Here is a 17,726-nt window from a genome sequence, read left to right on the forward strand (position 1 = left end):
AAACACCATTGTACCGAATTATTCTTATACATTTTTATGTTGGACAATGATATATCATCACAGATTGTGACTGCTGGGTAGTCTTCTTCTTCTTCTTTCAGCTTTTTCCCAGTTGGGGTCACCACAGCGGATCATCTGTCCGCTCATGATCGGCAGTGGAGCTTTACAGTGTTGAGTTTCCAGCCCGGCGCCCAACCTGCCACAGAAGGCACACACACTCACACCTAGGGCCAATTTAGAGTGTCCAATCCACCTACTGCATATCTTTGGGGATGTAGGAGGAAACCGGAGCACCCGGAGGAAACCCACGGGACCACAGGGAGGACATGCAGACTCCGCACAGAAGGCACCGCAGCCAAGAATCGAACCAGAGAACCTCTTGCTGCGAGGCGGCAACGCTAACCGCTGCACCACCGTGGCCGCCCATTGTGACTGCTGGGTAGTGAAATGGTTAATTGGGTCACATTGTGCTGTGAGCGCTCCTGTGGCACTTGCATTGAGTACTGGCTTGTATAGCATATCTAAGCAGATAAACTGTGATTCAATTCTGGTACAGTGTGTGTACTACATGATGGAAACAGCTTCCTTGTCAAAGAAGCATTGAGACTGTCCTGCTCACTATTGTGTGGACAGTAACATGTGTAGCTCCTTTCTAGCATTCTGACAAAATCTGATTGTTCATATTATATTTGTAACTCCTTTCTTAATGCACACATTCAATTCAGTTAGTTGTGATAGCCTCCATTGCTATCTGTTGTGGCACATGCCGTCACTACAGATGTCTGGAAAGAGTCTTGTATAATGGGCAGATGAAGGCAGGTTATTCATACATCTTATGATAGTAAAGTGCTGTAAGCCCTTCAAGGGTCTTTTTCATGACATGACTGATAAGCATATTTCTGTGGTGCCCGTGATTTTTATGCATCTCTCTGATATCTGTCTTGGCATGTGTTCGAAAATGGTATGATGCAAATGTTTATTATGCCATGCGTTTATCACATGCATTACCTATTCCCAGGATAATTATGCTCTGAGCTGAATGCCTTCATCTAAATGTTTCTTTATTACTACAGTTGTTTTCATCACACTGTACCACTCAATGGTAGATAAGGCATTCCATAAACATATCTTAATGTATGACATGCTGACAGACCATCAGAAACTGTGATTGGTCCTCTGTTACAACACTTTCTAGTGTGTTAACCAAAACAAACACCAACACTGTCACAAGAAAGCGAGATGGAGGCAACGCCAATAAGGAGATGAAAACAGCAGAATGCAAGCTATAAACTTCACTTTATATTCAAAACTGTAAATAAGTTCCAGGTACACCACCACAAAAGATAAATCCTTTATTAACCTAGGTTTCGTTCGCTCCCACGAACTTCATCAGAAAGTTCGTGGGAGCGAACGAAACCTAGGTAAATAAAGGATTTATCTTTTGTGGTGGTGTACCTGGAACTTATTTACAGTTTTGAATATAAAGTGAAGTTTATAGCTTGCATTCTGCTGTTTTCATCTCCTTATTGGCGTTGCCTCCATCTCGCTTTCTTGTGACTTTCTAGTGTGTTGCTGCTGTTGAATTAATGTTATTTTACTGTTTCCTGTAATTCCATGTGAGTACACCCAGTATATCAATGTCTGAGACATTTGCAAATCAGCTACAGAAAACCTGAACTGAATTTATGTTGTCATTTGTCACTTATGTATGTTGCATGTTATTAGATTACCATTTAGCATTTACATGACCATACAACACTCTGAGACTACTGTAGGCATAATCAAAGTCAAAGAAAACTTTATTGTCATTCAGAACAACATAGCAGTGTAGCTGAATGAAATTACAATGCTTCGTTCTCAATGCAGGAAACAGTTACACATATAAGCAGAGAAAAATTAATAAAATATCACAGTAGAAATTTAATAAGTGGCAATTAGTAAGTATAAAGTAGGACAGCAGTGATCCACACCCATCCCAGAACAGGAGACAAGGAAGACAAGGAACGATATGAAGGTAATATGATAATGGTAGAATTTGTTCTGAAAGAAATTTTGTCCCTGTGGAAACAAGGTAGGGATGACATACCATAAGAGCTTGTAACTCAGATACTCTCCTAGCATATGTTGGAGCAATGAGTTAAAGTCTTCCAGGTTAAGAACATCAATTCAGCCTGATAAGCTGATTCAAATGGAGAGTAAGCTTCCCAAGCATGTGGTTCTGATCCAGAACAGCCCCTGTTTCCCAGGTAGGCAAGTTTGTAAAACTCCTTTTGAAAACTGTTTAACTTGAGCATTACTAGAAAGGGGCTGATTGAAAGGTAGATAAGTAAAAATAGCTGACAAATGTACCTTGACAGAAGAACAAAAAGGCCACTGGACAGTTGTTGTGTCTTTCAGCTTTTCCCAGTTCAGGGTCACCACAGCAGAACTCCGGTCCGCTAATGATTGGCAGTAGATTTTTACGTGCTGAGTTGCCAGCTCTGACGCACAACCTTCAACGAAGGTAAGCCCATTCACACGTCTCCACACAAAAGACGTTCTAGCTGAGAATCAAACACGACAATGTCTTACTGTGAGACGACAACACTACCGCAGCACCACCACCGCAGTACTACTCACACAAACAATCAAGAGCCAAAGGTAGCCAGGCCTGAAGAGGATCCTAGTTCTTTGACCGGCACCAACTAGAAAAATTTCCACTTGCACATATGTGATATTCTTTCCACTTGCACATATATGATATTCTAGCAGCAGGTTTTCTCACTTCATTTAGTACCTCTGGCACATCCTCTGAAAAAAGCATCAAAAGTATATCATCCACTCAGTTAGTTCAAGAATTTCCAGATTGTGGCATATCAAACTCTCTCTGTCCTGAATGAGTAAATCCAGTTTGCGAGGAAGCTTGTGGTAATTGCCATAAACCAGGTTGAAAAGAAAGGAGAACCACTGTTGTCTAAGCTAAAATGAAGTCATTACCACAGTCTTTGAAGGGTCCTTCCAAATCTTTAGAAGAACCTTAGATATCAATGGAAAGGGTGGAAAACATACAGTAATATTCCTATCCATGAGAATGAGAAAGCATCTGCTTCTCGGCCTTTTGTAATGTGTCCTAGAGCATAATTTCTTTAGCTGTCCACTCTGAGGGGAAGCAAATTAACCTACTTGATGTGTTTCTCACATTTGGATCAATTCTTGGAATACCACAGGATGAAATTTCCATACAGTGGGTCTATCCTGGTCTTGCTGAGCTTGTCTGCAATGAAGCTTTACTCTGACTGAATACATGAAGCCTGAAAAGTCAAACTGGACTGAGTTTTTATCTTCCAAACTATCATAGCAAGTCTGCAAAGAAAGTAAGATCCGGTACCCCCTGTTTGTTTATGCACCACATCACTGTGGTGTTGTCTGTGTATACATGCAGAGATCCTGGGGAACAGTGATGATTCAAGGCCTTCAAAGCACTGAAAACTGCCATTATCTCTCTGACATTTATGTGCTTCTATCTGTCTACAGGATCCCACAGAGCTTGCATTTTACCCCTTTGAAACCACTCAAGCAGTTCTGGAGACTGACCATAGGGGAATTGGAAGGGAAAATGAAAAACCTGAATTGCAAGCTATCTGGTCTACCCACTACCCAATCTCCTCATTTACAAATCCTACAACTGGGACCTGACAGGAAAAAGGGTGTAGATGCTGATTCCAGACTGATCTGAGGTACCACTGTATTTTCCTCATGTGTAGTCTGGCCAGGGAAAGCATGAGAATCATTTATACCATATACCTTCAGAATCCTGAGAAATTCCTTTGCAGATGAATAGTTTTCACTGTTGGAACTCAGGAAGACCTATTGAAACATCTCTACTTTGTTTGGAGGAAGAAAAGCTCTTTCCAAGGTACAGTCCAATAAACATTTTAGGAAAATCATTCTGTGAGAAGCATAACAGAAGACTTCTGAAAGTTGATTTGAAAATCCAAATTGAGCAGAAGTTCTTGAACAGTTGGTAAAGATTCCTGACACCTGAAAAAGAGTCTGAATAGATAAGACAATAATCCAAATATGGAAAAATGGGAATGCCATGAAGTCTACAGTAAGGAACAACTAGAAATGGGAATTTTGTGAACACTTCTGGTGCAGTGAAAAATCCAAAGGGTAAAACACAGAAAGTACACTTGTGTAAGTAAACACACCGTAAAAGCAGATGTTTGAATAATCACTGCTGCAGTAGCCTTACCTATATGGTTTATATCCTGCCAAGAATATAAGAGCTGGACAGCTTCCAAAGCTGCAGGGCACCTTCTACACACACAAACCATCAGTCCATTTGAGCTGAGCTGACAAAAAACACATTTGCTCTCCAAGCTTTTCAGAGCATTCATGCCAACAGAGAAAAGGAGGTTGAGCTCTGAAAGGGCATTGTTAAGAACAAAAGAAAAAAAAAGTAAATGTCCACACCCTGGCATAAATAAAAGGCTAAAAAATTATACAGGGGAGGAGAAAAGGAATGGCTACTTCAGTAGTGATCATTCATACATCTACTGTTATGTTACGTTTATTTACACAACTGTACTATGTTCATCATAATGATCACTGCTGCAGTACACTTAGCTATATGGGTAGATTACCCTAGATTACTACGCTGGGGAGGTGGAACAAGAAAGGACCAGTGGCCCATGAAGAATGCTCTTAGCAAAGCCTGGTAGAGACCTAGAGAAGGAATCAAACTTATAGTGCTTTATAAAAGTATGTACAGAGGATCAAGCTGCTGCTTCTAGAAGACTTCTAGAATCCAACCCTTTCCAAAAAGCCATAGATGAAGCCAAAGCCCTGGTAGAATGGGTCCTGATCCTGCATGAAGGTTTGGTTGTGGTGAGTATAAAACAAGGTAATAGCCTAAGACAACCATTTGGAAATAGACTGTTTTGACACAGGTTGTCCCTTCTTCTCACCATTACAAGAAATGAACAACTGATCTAAAGATCTGAAAGATTTATCTCTTTCAAAATACTTGAGTTGTCTGTGGATATCCAGGATATGCAGATCCTTTTTCACTTATTTTAAAGTTCTGTACTCACCATAAATATTTATATGTGTTGTCCATTTTCATTCTTCTTCAATATATGGGCAAGGGATCCAACCTTACATCCAACTCAGCTTCATCACACTTATGGATACAATGCATGAGCTCCTCCCTCTACCCACAATCTCCCAGCCATCCTACAATACCTCAGATCAAGTTTGCTGCCTTATAGATCTCAAGATAGAGTAGAAAGAAGAAAATAACAGTAAGGCTAGGGTTCAAACCTGGGAAAAAGGTTCCAAAATATCCATAAGATCACTCCAGAAGATAAAAGAAAGGGGGAAGGAGGGTGGGAAGTTAAGGAAGAATGAAAATGGGCAACACAGATACATAGTTAAGGTGAGTACATAACTTTAATATCTGATATTGTCCTTTTCAATTTTCTTCAATGTATGGACAGAGTCCTCAGCTACATGAATCTTGGGTGGCCTTCATGGAAGTATAGTCCAGAGAACTGCCGAACACAAAACAGCTCTACTTCTAGAGGTCAAATCTAGTTTGTAATGAGCAATAAAGGTATGTGCATTAGACCAGATAGCTGCTGCTTAAATGTCATCAACAGAAGTTTTAGACCAGGAGGCAGAAGAAGTGGCCATGGATCTAGCTAAATGTGCCTTAGGAGGCTTTGAGAGGGAGGGGCTTTGCTGAGTATATACAAAAGAAATGCAATTAGTAATCCATTTGGCCAGGGTAACTTTAGAAACTGGTCAACCCAGTCTGTTCATTGAGAAAGAAACAAACAACTGGTCTGATTTCCTGAAATCTTACATGTACTCTCCCTTATTTGGAAAATTAGGGAAGAAAACAGGCAAATGAATTGTTTCATTAATATTCAATTCAATGGCTACTTTTGGTAAGAAAGAAGAGTTGGTTTGTAAGGTAACTCCGTCTTTGTGAAAAACAATGTAAGAGGATTTGGATGACAGTGCCTGGAGTTCTGAAATTCTCTTCTCAGATGTAATTAAATCTGTTTTGGCTGAAGGTTCAAAAGGTTATTGAGTCAACCACTGAAGTACAATTGTCAAATCGCAAGGAGAAGATGGATCCTTTACTGGGTGCCTAAGTAAGAAGTTGCCTTTTAGAAAAGCCTTGCAGAGTTTTGAAGAAACAAGAGAGGAAGGTTTTTCTCATGAATGAAATTTTGACATGGCCGCTAATTGTATTGTGATTGTGGAGAAACTAGCACCTTCCTGAAAAGCAGAGGCTATGAATTCTAAAACCAAAGAAATAGGAGCAATAAAAGGGTCAATTTTCTTTTCAAGAGCTCATATTGAAAAATTGCTCCATCTACTTTTGTAGATCTTCCTGGTAGAGGCTTTCTGGGAAGATAGAAGTATGTGTCAAACCAGGGAGGAAAGCTTGGGCTGTCTAGAGCTAGAAAAACATATGGCTGGTTTTAGGCATAGAATATTGGTATGTTTCATCCCCAAGAGATGTGGAAGAAGGTCTAGACTGGGGTCCAAAGTCCATGGATGATAAAGATGAGACTAAAGGAAAGGGAACCACACTTGGCTAGGCCAGAAGGGGGCAATGAGGATAACTGATCTGTTCAACCGATGTGCTTTCTGTAAGAAGTTTGGAATCAGCAGTAATGGGGGATAGGTATAAAGGAGACCAGAGATCCAAACGTGGACTAGAGCATCTCCCAGTGATTCCCCCAAGAGGGGATTAGAGAAAAATACCCACTGCACTTGTTGTGGAAAGATGCAAAGAGATCAGTTAACTAACATAATTAACTAAGCTAACAAAAAAATAAAGTAATTGTGATGTAAAACTCTGAATGTTCACTGCGTGGCTGATTGAGAGTAAAAACACCTTCAGTGACCACTGTATACAGGCTACAGGAATTCAATATCCACACCACTCCAAGCCAATTAATATGTGATATGGCTATCCACCACTGCCAACCAATTAATATGTGATGCAGATATCCCATCACTGCCTACAAATTAATATGTGATGTGGATATCCCACCACTGCCAAACAATTAATATGTGACACCCCTGTCCTGGTGCAGTAATCAAGGAGCCTCATTCCTGATCACTGGCAACACTGGGAGATGTACACACTGGAAGGATGATAAGTACACACACAACATTGTGCAATTTCCCTTAAGAGCACACACAGATCACAGTCAGTCTGGGGCTGTTTTTTCCCACTTTCTCCATATCCCCAATAGGACTCCCCAATGACACAGCTATAGGGTTGAGATCTCAACTGAGTGGCCAAGACAAAACCTCCAGCACCCTCTCTGTCTAACCAGTGTTTCATGTCCCTACCCAAGTAGCTGACACACACACACACTTTGAGATTTGATTTATATACAAACACAAACACACACACCCACACACACACACACACACACACACACACACACACACACACACACACACACACACACACACACACACACACACACACACCTGGGAAAGGCTAGCACAGGTTTACTGGCTATGCCCCCTTCTGCCCAGACTATAAGGTAGTTATCACTAACACCAAACACTCATCAGCTACTCTTGGCCCTTAACAAAGGGTGTCAAATCCTACTGTGTAATGTTACTAATAATCCAAATGGAAGTTTTGACCAAGCACCAGGCTATTAGGAGTGGCCTGTACAGTGTCACCAAATACATATGCAAGTACTCTAAGAGCTTAAATATGTCTCACAAATATAAGCCACAACGACAGGTTTAAATATATTTAATAATAAATAATAAAAGAATAAAACAATACTCAGTACATCAACACAGTAACTTCAGAGTTCAAAACCATACAAAATATTTTAAAACAGCATTGGAGGACAGTCTCAAATAAATACAGAAAACATCTAAACTAATCTTTACTATATTCCTAACTACATCTATAAGAAATTACTGTACCATAGTTACTTACTATTAGCAAGACAAGTGCAGATGGTGATGATGAGTTGATGTTTCCAGGTCAGAGACAAAATACAAAATCCCTAGTGTCTCTCTGAGAGACTTCTTAAATTAATATCACATTTTACTGCTGGGTTAGCTTGGATGACATAACTTTTTGTCACCTGACTTCAATTTCCAGGCTAAACAGAAACTAACATAATTTAACATTTCTATGTGAGAAATACATATCTCTAAGATCTTTGCTCAGAACTGTGTAGCTGCTACAAAGTCATAAAGCAATAAAACACTTACAAAACAATGCAGAAGGCACCCTAGTTCTAGACATCCTGTCTCCCTGCAGCACTGAAACTACCTTTTATAGCACAATCGTAAAACACCTTAATTTCAACTTATTTTCTTGAAGTTTTGCAAATTAACTCTGTATGTTCCCGTTTCTACTATTAAAACATACATTTGCACAGGTATATAGTTTATATACATTTCTGCTCTTTTCCCGTAGAGTATACTGTGGACACATCCTCAAAGCTCAGTACTGTATAAACCCTGTTCAACACACACTTCTCTACTAGTACTTTAATATACACATACATCATATCAATATTCACAAATGACACAGAATTATTTAGAAAATTCCAGATAGCTGGGATGGCAGCATAAGCATGTGGATCAGGGGAAAGCATTGAATTCAAGTTATGCTGAACTTCAGTTACTTCCACAATGGTCTTCCCTCTCTTTCTTGTTATTTACACACTTTGGATGTACTGTACTTATTCCTAGGTTATTTTCTTTTTAACTAGTGCCCTTCGGATTAGTTTTAATTGAGTTCCAGGGAAAGGAGCTCTATTGCTGCTGGTCAGGGTAGGGGCATACCTCTCCACTGTCTTTCTTCAGCTCTACTTGAGGTGGTAACAGTTTTGGTGCCTGGAAGGTACCTTCAAGCTTTGGAAGCTGTCTAGCTGTTATATCTTTGGCAAGATGTAATTGATATTGATAAGGCTACTATAGCCATGATCAAATGATAAACACCTGTTTTTGTCTCTTTGAAGAACTGATTAAAAGACCTGGTAGCTTCAGCCCTGGGACTGATTACTCAGGCAGCCATTCTCACCCACCAGGGGCTGCATCACATTATTGTTCAAGACAAAAAGTGCAACAAGAATGCCCAGACAGTGTTCTGTAAAATTCAACAAGATCTGTAAATGCAAGAACATTGACATATTATTACCTTCTCAATCTGATATTATGATGGTTAAACATCAGTAAATTTTCCCTGAGGCTCAAGGACCCCCTTTCCACAAGCATGCACACATTTTGAAAACAAAATTCATTATATGACTTTATTCGTATAATGAAATACAACTCCTATGCTGGGTTTAAAAAAAGAGATTACTTTCCCAACATGCCACCTTTATTACAACATATCATTCATACTTATTATGTGTTGGTTTGTATTACTATTTTCATGTGAGAAGGGATAAAATAGCTAAAAGTCAAGTATGTGCACTAAACAAACACAACAAGCTAAATTAGAAGTTATGTACTCACCATAACGTTCCATCTGAGTAGGTGACTTCATTTGGATGCAACCTGCGGGTTTCGGATCCGACCTCGGATCCGAGCCGGCATTTCAAAAGCTTAGGATCCGAGCTCCTAGCTCCTCCCTCTACCCATAATCCCCTGCCAAGCCCTAACTGACCTCAGATTGAGTTTGCCTATATAATACTAGAATAAAAAGTATCTAAATAGATGAATAAACTCTTATTGTATAAAGGTCAGGGGGATGGAGGGGGGGTGGTTGCATCCAAATAAAGTCACCTACTCAGATGGAACGTTATGGTGAGAACATAACTTCTAAATCTGAAGTAGGCAGACTTCATTTGTCTGCAACCTGTGGGACAGAGTCCCCAGCTACCTAAATCTTGGGCGGCCGTCATGGAAGGATGTTCCGGAGCACCGCTGAGCCAAAGGATGCTCTTCCCCTGGAAACAACATCCACCTTATAATGAGAAATGAAGGTATGAGACGAGGCCCAAGTGGCTGCCGCGCAGATATCATCCAATGGCACTCGGGACTTAAACGCGGCTGAAGTGGAAACTGCCCTAGTAGAGTGAGCAGTAACCCCCTGAGGAGCAGGCCTACCTGAAGTGTCATAAGCCTGCAGAATACAATTAGTAATCCATCTCGACAGTGTGACTTTGGAAACTGCTTTGCCCATAGCAAATTTAGCAAAGGAGACGAACAGTTGATCTGATTGTCTATGACCAGCCGTTCTGTGAATGTAAAAGCGCAATTGTCTATGAACATCTAAAGAATGCAGCTTATATTCTCCTTTGTTTTTATAGTTGGGGAAAAACACAGGTAAGTTGATTGATTGATTAATATTAGATTCCGAAGAAACTTTTGGAAGAAAAGATGGATTGGTCCTGAGGCACACCCTATAGGGAAAAAAGGAGAGGTAAGGCGGTTTGACGCATAGAGCCTGAAGTTCCGACACTCTTCTGGCTGATGTGATGGCTACCAAGAAAGCCGTCTTCCAGGAAAGGTACTTTAGATCTGCAGAAGCTGCAGGCTCAAAGGGGAGAGCAGTAAGGGTCTGTAGAACTAAGGATAGGTCCCAAGGTGGTACAGCTTCTTTGACCGGTGGCCTCAACAGAAAAACTCCTTTAAGAAAGGTCTTGCAAAGTTTTGCAGTCATGAGGGGAGCTGACTCATGACCCATATGATAATGGGAAATCACTGCCATTTGTACCTTTACCGTGGAAGAACTAGCCCCTTGATGAAAGAGGTCTGTTAAGAAGTCCATAGGTGCCGAAAAAGGATCAACATTTTTCTGGACCGCCCAAATAGAAAACCTTTTCCATTTGCTCCGATAAACCTTCCTAGTGGAAGGTTTATGAGCCGCCACTAAAATGGCCTTGACAGGTGACGAGATACCAAGAGTCCTAATCAAGGATGGAACTGGAGCAGCCAGGCTGCCAATTTCAGGGTGTGTAGATTCGGGACCGGGAGTCCTAGAGGATGGGAGATGAGATCCGGGATCGGATCCAGAATCCAGGGTGGATTCACTTTGTGAGACCATACATAAGGGAACCAGGGCTGACGAGGCCAGAACGGGGCAATGAGAATCATTCTGCTCCCCAAACTGTTGGCTTTCTGCAAGAGCCTCTGCATCAGAGGTAGTGGAGGATAGGCATAAAGGAGACCGGGAGGCCAAGCATGCGCCAGAGCATCTCTCGGGGATTCCCCAGGTGGGGGAAGTAGAGCGAAGAAACTGTCACATTTGGCATTTGAGTGAGAAGCAAAAAGATTGCAACAGGGTTGCCCCCAGATGGCAAAAATCTTCTTCACTACCAGAGGATTGAGAGACCATTCATGCGAGGAAAGAATGGTGCGACTGAGCTTGTCCGCAAGGATGTTGGATTTTCCCAGAATGTGCGTTGCTACAAGAAAGCGTTTGGTGGAAATTGCCCATTCCCAGACTCTCATGGCCTCTCGACAAAGGTGATAGGACCTGGTTCCCCCCTGCTTGTTGATGTACCAGACTACTGACATGTTGTCTGTCTGGATCACAATAGTCCCCGTAGGAAGAAGGCTGTGAAGTGCTTGCAACGCTAGGAGCACCGCCCTCATCTCCAGGACATTTATATGCAATGAGGTCTCTGAACTGTTCCACGTGCCTTGGAAATATTGCCCGCAGAATGCCCCCCCACCTGAGGCGAGAAGCGTCCGTAGTCACCGTGGCTCGGGGAAATGTTGCACAAAAGGGTCTCCCTGCTAGAGGCTCCGGAGACTGGAGCCACCAAAACAGGTAGTCCTTGCATGCCTTGCTGACTGCTATCGGGCTGTTGAGAGAGGAGTATAGCGGGGACCACTGGACCTGTAGGGTCCATTGAAGAACCTGCATGTGTAAGCGAGCATGAAGAAGAAGTGGAATAGCTGCTGCCATTGAACCCAGGGCCCTCAGGACCGAAGCCGCCATTGGAAACGGTTGCAGGACTGCTGTGATATGACACCTCAGGCTGGACAGCCTGTCTGGGGTGAGGAAGGCCCACATTGATCTTGTGTCCAACCTTCCTCATATGAAATCTATAAGTTGTGTGGGGTGCAGTAAAGATTTTTCCCAGTTTATGGTGATGCCCAGCCTTGGGGCTATAAGAAGGAAATAGTCCCTGGCTGAGCACAGTAGATGCCTTGATGATGCCGTCAGGAGCCAGTCGTCCAGGTACGGAAAGACCTGTAATCCCTGGAGTCTCAGGTGGGCTGCTACTACTGCTAGTACCTTGGTGAACACCCTGGGGGCAGAGGTGAGACCGAAGGGGAGGACCCTGAACTGGTAGTGGCTGGCTCCCAGCCGGAAGCGAAGGAACCTCCTGGACCGTCTGTCCATCCGGATGTGGTAGTACGCGTCTTTGAGGTCGATAGAGCACATCCAATCGTTCTCCCGCAAAAGGAGGAGTATAGATTGTAGGGTGACCATCCGGAACTTTTGCTTGGTTACTGACAGGTTCAGCAGGGAAAGGTCTAAGATCGGTCTTAAGTCCCCCATTTTCTTTGGCACCAAGAAGAACCTGGAGCAAAATCCTGATCTGGTCTGATCTCGGGGGACGCGCTGGATGGCTCTTTTTTCTAGCAGCTGCTCGATTTCGACAGCTGCTGCCTCCCTTTGGTCGGGTGGTACATCGAGGAGGCTGCGGGTTCTGGAGATTTTGCTCAGGGGAATGGCATAACCTCTGGATATCACACAAAGCACCCAATGGTCTGATGTGATTGACTCCCAATAAGTCTGGTGCCTCGAAAAACACCCCCCGACTGCCTCCAGAGACGGACAGCCGGGCAACCCTTCAGGGCTGTTGCATGGGTCTGTCAGAGAAAGGTTCTCTGGACCCAAAGTTCCTAGGAGCCCCTGTGCCTCTAGGACGGCGACCTCCCTGTCCTCCTCTGCTACGGAAGGACTGGTTATCCGGAGCAGGTTGGGACTGCTGCGACTTCCAGAACCACATCTTCTTCTGTCCCTTTTGGTTCTTCGAGAAGGACCTCTGGGGAGCTGAGAAGCGGACTCCGACGGCAGACAGTGTCTTCCCGTCCTTCTCGCTCTGGACTAATGTTTTGCGAACAGTTTTGCCAAACAAGGCAGAACCATCAAAGGGGGCATTCGCAATGGTCGCTTTGAAGGGCTCTGCGAAATCACAGTGGCGGAGCCAGGCCTGACGCCTCATGACTAGGCCTGCTCCGCTAGCTCTAGCGGCTCCCTCGGTAGCGTGAGAAAGTAGCCTCATAGAAGTATTGGAAACTGCTCTAAGAGTGGCCATACGGGTGGAGTACACTTGTTTGTCCTCACCCGACATGGACTCTGGGGGGGATGCAGCGTACTCTTTAATCAGGTCCCGCTACATCCTGATGACATGTGCCATGTAGTTCAGCGCTCTCAAAGAGAAGGTTGCTGAACTAAAAACTCGCTTCCCAATGTGATCCATCGAGCGGGACTCTTTGCCCAGAGGATGCATAGAGGGACTCTCCTGTGCTAACTCCCTCTTCGTGGCTGCAGCCATCATCATGGCATCTACCGGGGGGCCCTTGCTCCAGTGAGTGCGGTCCGCTGGGGGGCTCGTGATACGGTCCGGACACTTGAGTACAGGCTCAACGGTGTCCGGATCCTTCCACGCTCTGGTGGATATAAGGTCCACCAGAGGATCGGCAGGAGGGGACACCCAAGAGGTAGATGGACCTGCCTCGAATGCCTCCAAGAACACAGACTCGTCTGAGGAGGCCTTGGGGGCAGACCACCCCCCCCTGATCCTTAACATCTCCATAATGTCTCCAAAGGAGACGTCTTCCGGGGGTGATCTTGGGGAGCCCTCCCCTTCATCCAAGTCTGTGTCTTCGGTAATGGACTCTGGGGAGTCCATGTGCCTCCTTTGCACTTACGCTTCCGAGGCACTTCCTCGGGGACTGTCCGAGGAGTCCTCTTCAGCAGCTAGATGTTCCAAGGGAACTACTTGGGACATCGAGGCGGGCTGTCCCTGGGACCGGCTGATGGGAGCCTGGCCCAGCTGCAAGGGAGTGCGGGGTGGAGCCGTGGCAGGGACCGGGGGTCCGGTAGTCCTCAACAGCGCCCTTTCCACTACGTCGAAGGCCGAGGGGGAGCCAGCTTCTCTAAGCCCCGAGAGCCGACCCCCACTCGGATCCGACGCACGGACCAGAATCGGAGCCGAAACCGTCGGATCCAAGAGACCGGTGTGCTCCGACTTAGACGGAGCCGAAGACACACCAGCTCCCTCAGATCCGAGGCTCGGCCCTCGGTTCCGAGAGGTCGGGTCCGAAGTACCCGAAGCATTCAAGGGATGGGTCGGATCCGAGGTGCGCGGACCTATCGTATCCGACCCACCCCCGGATCCAACTCTGCCCGGCACCGACAGCTCCGAACCCGGGGTGTGGGTCGGAGAAGGAGCCAAGGGGGTGAAAAAAGGGGTCGAAGCCCCTCCCGGATGGGGGGGGCTAAGAGCACTCCCATTTGCAGCTGGGCCTGGATGAAACGCCTCATCATCCGGTCCATGTCTGCTTCGCTCATTGAAAAGGTGGATCTAGATGAGGCCACCGAAGCGGACCTAGAGAGCCACCTCGGGGACCTCACTGAAGGGCTAGCCTCCTCCTCCTCGGGCCCAGAAGAGAACCGAGGGGAGTGGAGCCGAGGAGGAGGAGATCTAGAAGACACAGGGGAGGCCCGTTTAGACGGAGGAGCCGAACTTGAGGTCTCGGCTCTCCGTTTGTGGTGCCTCTCCTTGTGTCTCTCCTTCTTCTCTTTCTCCCTTGTAGTCTCCCTCTCCTCCGGCTTTTTGGTGGGAGGTTGAGTCCCTGCCGGGGGAGGGGAGACCGCAGCACCCACGGAAGGCTGCTGGCTAGTAGGGGCAGAGGCCGGAGCCGCATCTGGAGGGAGAAGTCCCGCCAGAACAAGCTTCGACCTCCGCTCCCTTAAAGCTCGGGGGTTGAACCCTGCACATATGGTACAACCAGATGACAGGTGTTCAACCCCCAAGCATTTAACGCACCGAGTGTGGCCATCTGCTGGGGACAGCTTATGGCCACACTCGGTACATTTAGAAAACACTGCCTTATGGGCTTCTGACATCCTAAGCCCTAACAGGCCTAAAACACACAGTACGAACAAACACACAAACTACACAAAACCCGTGAAAAAAATTAACAAGATAGAGAGAGGAAAGCCTAACACATACACTCTAATTAACTAAATATTAAAAGTTTAAAGTTTTTAAAATTTTTCAGTCAAAAACTCTTATCTTTAACCAGGAGCTCGAGGAGTCCGTTGCAACTTGAAACGCGGCAAACGAAATCTGAGGTCAGTTAGGGCTTGGCAGGGGATTATGGGTAGAGGGAGGAGCTAGGAGCTCAGATCCTAAGCTTTTGAAATGCCGGCTCGGATCCGAGGTTGGATCCGAAACCCACAGGTTGCAGACAAATGAAGTCTGCCTACTTCAGATGCAGTGTTAACAGTACATTGAAATACAAATATATATTTTTGTTTTTTCTTTTCATGGTATTGTTGCTTTGCTTGTAATTCCATTTTATTTTCCTAACAACTAAAAATAGAACAAAACGTATATCTGATAAACTGCATAAATAAACATAAATATACTTACTGCTAATTCTTTTTCCATATTCTTCACAGACTGCATGTCTTTTTCAAAGCTATCTAATTCTTCTATGATCCTTTTCTGAAAATTGTCCAGCTGTTTTATCCTAGAACAGTAAAAAAAAAAAAAAAAAAATATATATATATATATATATATATATATATATATATATATAAAAAGTTATAAGGAATATTTTCCAAAGCCAATTTATAAAAGTTGTTTTTTTTTTTTTTATTTACATACGTGTACTCATGGACCTTAGAATTGACTGATGCCAGATGCTGCTGTACAGATTTCAGTGAGTGCTGTGTAAAGTAATCAACTTTTTTATAACGGTTCTGCAAAAAGAATAGATGAGAATTAACATATTTGTAGAACACAACTTCACAGAGTTCAAATGTAATGCTCAAACCAGTTTTATAATTAAATATTTATTTATTTATACAATAATTTCAGTTCTGTCAGCTTGGATAGTTTCATAAGTAAAATGCCATAAATGAAAGTTACACCCTTATCATAATGATAGAACCATGTTGTGTCTCCATCTGATTCAACTTGCGGTTTATTAGATACAAACCAGATTCAATGCTGGCCTTCATTCAGAGACCTTGATCTCAGATCTGTAGCTCCTCTACCTATAATGCACTGCTCCCACATCCACCTTAGATTGTCTGCCCCTAACACTGATCCTAGGATAAGTGTAAAATCTCCAGGAACTTAATGAAGGACCCGAAAAGGGGATATCCCAAAGGTCTGACCACCTGATCAACCAGGAGACAAACCACTACTAGAAAGGGGATAGGAGGTGGGATGGTTAAATTGGACAGAAACAGACAACTTGAATCTGTCATTATGGTAAGTACATGACATTTTCTATCTGATGTTGTCTTTTCCATCCAACTTCAACCTCTGGGAAAGAATTCCCAGCCATCTATCATCCCAGTGTGGCCCTAGGATACAGCATTTTACAGAATGATGGAACCAAACACCTTGACTGTACATGAAACTTGTAATGGGACACAAATGTGTGAGTGCAAGACCACGTAGCAGTGGCAGAAATGTCATCAATAGAACCTCTAGATAAAAGACAGTAAAAGCTGCAAATGCCCTGTTAGAAGGACCTTTAGGTTTTCTGGGTAAGGATATTCCTTTCAAAGAATACACAAAGGAAATACAGTCAGACAGCTATTTGGATAAAGTCACTTTAGACATGGCTACCCATCCTGGCCTTAGAATAGGAAACAAAGAGCTGTTTTGGTTTTCTAAAGGCTTTGGTTCTGTCCAAATGAAGCTGATGTTGTTTATGAATGTCTAGGCAATGAAACAAATGTTCACCCTTATTATTAAAATTTGAAAAGAAAATGGGTATATGAATAAGCTGGTTCAAAGTGGGTTCTGAAGTATCTTTGGGAAAAAAGTAGGGGTTAGCTCTTAGGGTAACCATGTCCTTATGAAAAATCAAATAAAGAGAAGCAGAGGATAATGAATACATCTCAGACACCTGTTTGGCAGAGATAATAGACACCAGAAATGGTTTCCAAGATAGCAACTTCAAGGAAATGGTAGCCAAAGGCTCTAAAGGAGGAGTGGCTAAAGCTTGCAGATCCCAAGGAGGAACAGGATTCCAAACTTGTGTTCATAATAGAAAGGTGCCCTTTAATAAGGCTTTGGAGATCTTTAAGGTCACTACAGAATATTATTCCTGCCAAATTAGAAACAGTGGCAAGCTGAACCTTCATAGTAGAATAATTTAAACCAAACTGAAAGAGATCAGCAGGAAAATCCAGAATGGCATCAAGTGGAGCTGAAAAATGGTCCAGACCTCTAGACAAATCCAAAACAGCAAAGTTTTCCCATTTACTGGAATAAACCTTGCATGTAGAAGGCTTCTGTAAAGATGACAGAATACAGACAGCTATTGTCAGAGAGCTTGGGAAAGCTGGCCACCATTGGAATTGGAGAAACCAAGTTGTTAACTTGAGGGTATGAAGGTTTGGCATAGAAATTTTGAGTAGATGGTTAATCTGCCCAGGAATGGGGTCCAACACCCAGAATGGTTAATGTAGATGAGCCCGCAGAAAGGGAAGCCAGACTTGTTGGGGACAGAACAGGGCA

General features: G+C 43.7%; 1 protein-coding gene across 1 annotated transcript in view; it reads right to left on the reverse strand.

Annotated features, from left to right (window-relative positions):
* Positions 1-17,726, reverse strand: part of SYCP2 (synaptonemal complex protein 2) — a 2,578,701-nt gene that overhangs the window by 681,056 nt on the left and 1,879,919 nt on the right. The window contains exons 12-13 of the mRNA XM_044088976.1: positions 15,855-15,949; positions 15,618-15,717 (exon numbers count right to left, since the gene is read on the reverse strand). Of these exons, the coding sequence (XP_043944911.1) occupies positions 15,618-15,717; positions 15,855-15,949 (195 nt within the window). The remainder of the gene's footprint in view (positions 1-15,617; positions 15,718-15,854; positions 15,950-17,726) is intronic.

The sequence above is a fragment of the Protopterus annectens genome, chromosome 12.part0 (genome assembly GCF_019279795.1).
Source record: "Protopterus annectens isolate FY-2018-M chromosome 12.part0, PAN1.0, whole genome shotgun sequence".
NCBI lineage: Eukaryota > Metazoa > Chordata > Ceratodontiformes > Protopteridae > Protopterus > Protopterus annectens.